This window comes from Magnolia sinica, chromosome 4 (assembly GCF_029962835.1).
Source record: "Magnolia sinica isolate HGM2019 chromosome 4, MsV1, whole genome shotgun sequence".
NCBI classification, from domain to species: Eukaryota; Viridiplantae; Streptophyta; class Magnoliopsida; order Magnoliales; family Magnoliaceae; genus Magnolia; species Magnolia sinica.
In genome coordinates, this window is record NC_080576.1 from 9,140,519 (window position 1) to 9,147,209 (window position 6,691).

The window sequence follows — 6,691 nt, forward strand, 5'->3', positions numbered from 1 at the left end:
GACGAGCCATGCATCAGGAGGGCCCACGATGACGAAGACCTGGCCTAAAAAATGAGGTTGCGTGCCCCCACGTCTGCTGGTTGTGGGGACTGACGGCAAATTTCTAATTGGACCCATCGTTTTCATGCATGTGTCCAGCCTGATTGGTTAGTGGCAGATCAGCTGCATGGTATGGCTTGCCTGAGACATGGGTCAGGGCGCTTATTGGTGATATGGTACACATTGATGTGTATCCACTTAGCAAAGATCATATCCTTCAAAGCCTGCCTTTTTAAGTTTTTAGCAAGGAATGTACATCATATAAGTAGGCTGTTTTTACCAGAAAGTATTCATTTACAGTAAAATGCTTGAATATTACATAAATTCCTATGGTTTTAAAGCCCATCTCGCCACTCGTCTCCGAAGAAGTCAAAACAAGTATCTGTAACTCAATGCAAACCCCACACTGGCAATGCCCAAGCACAGGGCCAATGCTATACACCAGGTAGTACCTGCTTCTTCACCATCATCTTTCTTCACCGCAGACCATCTCTCTCTGCATATACCGTGAGAAGCTGTAAGCTGAGGATGCAGCTTCTTAACTTCAATCTCCAGCAGTTTCAGCCATTGCCGATGAGCAAATAACCGGGATGACTCTTCCAAGAAGAGTGCCGTCAAACGATCTTTCTCCGCGCTTATATCTGCAGCCTTCTTCTCGGCTTCCCTTGCCCGTGTTTGCGAGAGCTGTAAAGCTCTCAGCAGACCCAGCTTGTCATTGCTAAGACCCTGAGCAAATTCATCTTCCATCTCGCTGACTTTGCTGCCAATTTAAATTAAATGAATTTCACATGGAAATTACCATTGTTTATGTAAATCTGAATCAAACACCCGAAACTTACATGGATGGTGATGGTTGTTGCATTGACGGAGCCAATCTTACAGCAATTTCCGATTCTCCCGGGAAGACCTTCGCCGGCGGCGGGAGATCGCAGTTTTGTAAGAGATCAACGTAGGACCTTTGGGAGACCATGAAACTCATTACCATATCTTTCTCTTGACAACCTTTCATCAACCCATCAATCTTTCCATCAGAGATTCTCTGTGTATTGGAATTGTGGATGGGACCCATATCCCATTTGTTGGAAAGAAGGGTCGTTGGTGGTGGATTCATGTGTGCGTTTTATATATGTTTGTAGGATTGGATGGGCTGATATCAGATGTAAGATGGAGATATGAAATGGGATTTTATTTATTTTTAATTTTTTTGGGAGGGGTAGGGGTTGAACAAAAGTGGTTGGAGACGGTGTCTTGAATGAGTGCCGCAAGAAACGGTTTCTTTTGGGTTTGTTTCTTTGGGAGGAAGGAATGCTATATTTGATGTGGTGCATCTGCACGTGCTGCCCCCAACGGCGTGGCACACGTGTGAGAGATGGGGGACTTTCATCAGGTGGCCTGCTAGGTGGATTGTGGACTACGTTAAAGAATAGGCTTTGGTCCATACATTTGGTGGGCCTCACCGGTATTTTTGATGTTGGATGGTGGTTATCCTGCTTCTGATTGTTTGTTTTTCATGTAAGGGTGACTGCTTGGATCTTTGTGCCAAGCGATGTTGACTATGGTACGGCCTGGCTGAGGAACGTCCTGGATCTTGCACGTGTATATCATGGGGATACATGTGGGGCGCTTGTGTATGGCGAGTGGGAGGCGTGGCTGCAGATAGCATTGCGCTCGGAGGAATAAGTTGCACGCGTGCAGGACACTCAAAATCCGTCATTAGTTTCGCTGGTGAACGCGTGCTCTCACCTCAATTGGCTGTGACCCAGGTTTAAACCAGGACTCGGATTCGGTAGTGACCCCTAGTAGTCGGTGCTGGAAAACTCTGTGGGCCTCACCACGATGTATGATATATGTGTTTTATCCAAGCCGTTCGTTCATTTTGCTATCACATTTTAGGGCATGAACCCAGAAATGAGGCACATCCGAAGCTCAGGTGGACCACACCTCAAGAAGCAATGGGAATTATGACTCCCACAGTTTAAACCTTCTTAGGGCCCATCGTGATATTTATTTGCCATCCAACCTTCTCATCAAGTCAACTACGGATGAAGGGAAAACACAAAAATCAGCTTATCCAAAACTTTAGCTTTTACCCTTCCTTTAAATCCATGTGCTGAGCCAATGAAAAAGGGTATAATTGTCATTTCATAATAAAAGCATTTATGGGCTATTTTAAATCCATTAATGACATGTACTCTGTATTTTCATTGGTCCACGTCAGGGTAATAACAGATTTCCAATTACTTCAATTATATATAGAGAAATTTACGACTGTGGACCCACCTTTTATCCATTGGATATTCTTGAAACAATACAAACTTAGAATACGCAATTTGACCTCCTCGTACGGACGACAAATTTCAGGACGAAAATACCCCTCCTTTTGACAGAAACGGATTGGGTACGCCTCCTGTCACCCGCCCATGGCGGATAGTCAGTGGTATGTGGGCCTCACCATGATGTTTGCTTTTCATCCATTCCGTCCATATATTTTTTTCAGATCATTTTATGGTATGAGACCAAAAATGAGGTATATCCAAGTCTCAAGTGTACCACATTACAGGAAACAGTGTTGAATGAGCGTCAACCATTGGAAACTCAGGTGGAGCCCACTGTGATGTTTGTGAGAAATCCTCCCCATCTAAGTTCATTCATAGGGTCACAAAGACCTGGATGAAGAGGAAAAACAAATTTCAGAATGATCAAAAACTTTTATAACCCCTGAAAGGGTTTAAATGGTAGACGTTCAATTCTCCACTGCCTTTTATAGTGTGGTTCACTTGATAGCTAGATCTATCTTATTTTTCGTCTCAAGCCTTAATATGAGCTCGCCAAATAGATGAACGGTTTGGATATAACACAAACCTCATGATTGGACCCACACATGCAACACATAAAAAAAAAAAAAAAAAACCAAGACTGCCGCGGAACCGGCGGCAGTGCCGCGGCAGTCTGGCAGAATTTATTTTTTTATTTTTTTATTTTTTACTGGGAGAACTTTTTCTCCCTTACATTTTTCTCTAATACATAATTATATAAATATGTATATATAAGTATATAAAAATATTTTTTTATCTTTTATTTCATTTCTTCGTCCATGTATTTAACAAGCATATCTCCTAAATTAAAATGAATTTTTTTTTACACACGCACACACAACCCCACACACTCACACTAGTGGAATTTTACCACCTATGGATACTTAAACGCTTGACCGGGTGTTGAAACTCCTAACGGATATCCATGGGCTCAAGGAGAAGGTCCCTGGGGCAGAGTTTGTGCTCAACACTCGCTTCCATATCCTCTTTGTCCGAGGAAGCAAGGACTTGAAGCAAAAAGTGGAGGATATAATTCTTGAGGTGGCTCAATCTTTGAGCGGTAGGCTGGCTGAGCTGCCCATCGGAGAAGTCACATGCCCGATTTGCTTGTGTGAGGTGGAGGACTGCTACCGGCTTGAAGCTTGCGGGCATGAGTTCTGCCGGATGTGCTTGGTGGACCAGTTTGAGTCTGCCATAAAGAGCCACGATGGGTTCCCCCTGTGCTGTGCTTCTGAGGGGTGCAGGAGGCATATCCTGCTTGTGGATTTGAGGAGTCTACTGCCACCTGATAAGTTGGAGGATCTTTTCAGGGCATCTCTCGGGGCATTTGTGGCAGCGAGCGGTGGGGCTTACAGATTTTGCCCGTCGCCCGACTGCCCCGCAGTCTATCAGGTGGCAGATCCAGAAGCAGCAGCTGAGCAACCGCCATTTGCCTGCGGTGCCTGCTTTGTCGAGACGTGCAGGAAGTGTCATTTGGAGTACCATCCTTCGATAACTTGTGAGAGGTATAGGGAGTTCAAGGAAGACCCGGACACGTCATTGATGGAGTGGCGGAAGGGTAAGGACCATGTAAAGAACTGCCCCATGTGTGGCTACACAATTGAGAAGGCAGAGGGCTGTAACCATATAGAATGCAGGTGTGGCAGACACATTTGCTGGGTCTGTTTGGAGTACTTCCTTAGCAGTGATGAATGTTATGGGCACTTGAGAAACATACACCTAGCTATTATATAAGATCCTATGCCCCTTCCATCATACAAACTCTTGTATATATTTCCTTGTGTATATGTTAATATATATGGTTTGTGTTAGAGTAGAAGATAGTTGTCCCTCTCTGTTTCTCACTCCCTTTTTATTAAGCTTTGCTAAGCCCATGTGCACCTCCACACTCTGCAGAGGGACGAGCCATGCATCAGGAGGGCCCACGATGACGAAGACCTGGCCTGAAAAATGAGGTTGCGTGCCCCCACGTCTGCTGGTTGTGGGGACTGACGGCAAATTTCTAATTGGACCCATCGTTTTCATGCATGTGTCCAGCCTGATTGGTTAGTGGCAGATCAGCTGCATGGTATGGCCTGCCTGAGACATGGGTCAGGGCGCTTATTGGTGATATGGTACACATTGATGTGTATCCACTTAGCAAAGATCATATCCTTCAAAGCCTGCCTTTTTAAGTTTTTAGCAAGGAATGTACATCATATAAGTAGGCTGTTTTTACCAGAAAGTATTCATTTACAGTAAAATGCTTGAATATTACATAAATTCCTATGGTTTTAAAGCCCATCTCGCCACTCGTCTCCGAAGAAGTCAAAACAAGTATCTGTAACTCAATGCAAACCCCACACTGGCAATGCCCAAGCACAGGGCCAATGCTATACACCAGGTAGTACCTGCTTCTTCACCATCATCTTTCTTCACCGCAGACCATCTCTCTCTGCATATACCGTGAGAAGCTGTAAGCTGAGGATGCAGCTTCTTAACTTCAATCTCCAGCAGTTTCAGCCATTGCCGATGAGCAAATAACCGGGATGACTCTTCCAAGAAGAGTGCCGTCAAACGATCTTTCTCCGCGCTTATATCTGCAGCCTTCTTCTCGGCTTCCCTTGCCCGTGTTTGCGAGAGCTGTAAAGCTCTCAGCAGACCCAGCTTGTCATTGCTAAGACCCTGAGCAAATTCATCTTCCATCTCGCTGACTTTGCTGCCAATTTAAATTAAATGAATTTCACATGGAAATTACCATTGTTTATGTAAATCTGAATCAAACACCCGAAACTTACATGGATGGTGATGGTTGTTGCATTGACGGAGCCAATCTTACAGCAATTTCCGATTCTCCCGGGAAGACCTTCGCCGGCGGCGGGAGATCGCAGTTTTGTAAGAGATCAACGTAGGACCTTTGGGAGACCATGAAACTCATTACCATATCTTTCTCTTGACAACCTTTCATCAACCCATCAATCTTTCCATCAGAGATTCTGTGTGTATCGGAATTGTGGATGGGACCCATATCCCATTTGTTGGAAAGAAGGGTTGTTGGTGGTGGATTCATGTGTGCGTTTTATATATGTTTGTAGGATTGGATGGGTTGATATCAGATGTAAGATGGAGATATGAAATAGGATTTTATTTATTTTTAATTTTTTTGGGAGGGGTAGGGGTTGAACAAAAGTGGTTGGAGACGGTGTCTTGAATGAGTGCCGCAAGAAACGGTTTCTTTTGGGTTTGTTTCTTTGGGAGGAAGGAATGCTATATTTGATGTGGTGCATCTGCACGTGCTGCCTCCAATGGCGTGGCACACGTGTGAGAGATGGGGGGCTTTCATCAGGTGGGCTGCTAGGTGGATTGTGGACTATGTTAAAGAATAGGCTTTGGTCCATACATTTGGTGGGCCTCACCGGTATTTTTGATGTTGGATGGTGGTTATCCTGCTTCTGATTGTTTGTTTTTCATGTAAGGGTGACTGCTTGGATCTTTGTGCCAAGGGATGTTGACTATGGGACGGCCTGGCTGAGGAACGTCCTGGATCTTGCACGTGTATATCATGGGGATACATGTGAGGCGCTTGTTTATGGCGAGTGGGAGGCGTGGCTGCATATAGCATTGCGCTTGGAGGAATATGTTGCACGCGTGCAGGACACTCAAAATCCGTCATCAGGTTCGCTGGTGAACGCGTCCTCTCACCTCAATTGGCTGTGACCCGGGTTTAAACCAGGACTCGGATTCGGTAGTGACCCCTAGTAGTCGGTGCTGGAAAACTCTGTGGGCCTCACCACGATGTATGATATATGTGTTTTATCCAAGCCGTTCGTTCATTTTGCTATCTCATTTTAGGGCATGAACCCAGAAATGAGGCACATCCAAAGCTCAGGTGGACCACACTTCAAGAAGCAATGGGAATTATGACTCCCACAGTTTAAACCTTCTTAGGGCCCATCTTGATATTTATTTGCCATCCAACCTTTTCATCAATTCAACTATGGATGAAGGGAAAACACAAAAATCGGCTTATCCAAAACTTCAGCTTATACCCTTCCTTTAAATCCATGTGCTGAGCCAATGAAAAAGGGTATAATTGTCATTTCATAATAAAAGCATTTATGAGCTATTTTAAATCCATTAATGACATGTACTCTGTATTTTCATTGGTCCACGTCAGGGTAACAACAGATTTCCAATTACTTCAATTTTATATTAAAAAAAACTTGCATCCCTGTATCACACACGCACCAGAATTTGTGGCCTACTGCTTATCTTTGGTGGTCTAACCATGTGGACCATTGAATCCCAACCATCAAATCAATAGCCTGCGAAGCCTCAGTTGAAAGAAAGAAAATGCC

At 44.4% G+C, this 6,691-nt stretch overlaps 3 protein-coding genes across 5 annotated transcripts; 1 reads left to right on the plus strand and 2 right to left on the minus strand.

Moving 5' to 3' along the window:
• Positions 1–292: 292 nt before the first annotated feature.
• On the minus strand, positions 293–1,450 carry LOC131242368 (uncharacterized). Of its 2 annotated transcripts, none has more exons than XM_058240960.1 (2): positions 879–1,450; positions 293–790 (listed from the first exon to the last, which is right to left on the minus strand). In XM_058240960.1, the coding sequence occupies exons 1-2, from the start codon at positions 1,148–1,150 to the stop codon at positions 409–411; spliced, it is 654 nt and encodes a 217-aa protein (XP_058096943.1). In that variant the 5' UTR covers positions 1,151–1,450; the 3' UTR covers positions 293–408. The 2 variants fall into 2 exon arrangements, with proteins under 2 accessions (XP_058096943.1, XP_058096942.1); XM_058240959.1 differs by having other exon boundaries at positions 293–799; positions 879–1,435.
• Positions 1,451–1,652: 202 nt separating this feature from the next.
• LOC131242021 (ATP-dependent RNA helicase DEAH12, chloroplastic-like) lies at positions 1,653–4,088 on the plus strand. Its single transcript, XM_058240375.1, has 2 exons — positions 1,653–1,802; positions 3,291–4,088. Exons 1-2 carry the CDS (start codon positions 1,653–1,655, stop codon positions 4,086–4,088), a joined length of 948 nt encoding a protein of 315 aa, XP_058096358.1.
• A 457-nt stretch (positions 4,089–4,545) lies between these two features.
• On the minus strand, positions 4,546–6,105 carry LOC131242369 (uncharacterized). 2 transcript variants are annotated; one of them, XM_058240962.1, is made up of 2 exons: positions 5,132–6,105; positions 4,546–5,043 (listed from the first exon to the last, which is right to left on the minus strand). In XM_058240962.1, exons 1-2 carry the CDS (start codon positions 5,401–5,403, stop codon positions 4,662–4,664), a joined length of 654 nt encoding a protein of 217 aa, XP_058096945.1. In that variant the 5' UTR covers positions 5,404–6,105; the 3' UTR covers positions 4,546–4,661. The 2 variants fall into 2 exon arrangements, with proteins under 2 accessions (XP_058096945.1, XP_058096944.1); XM_058240961.1 differs by having other exon boundaries at positions 4,546–5,052; positions 5,132–5,807.
• Positions 6,106–6,691: the final 586 nt, after the last annotated feature.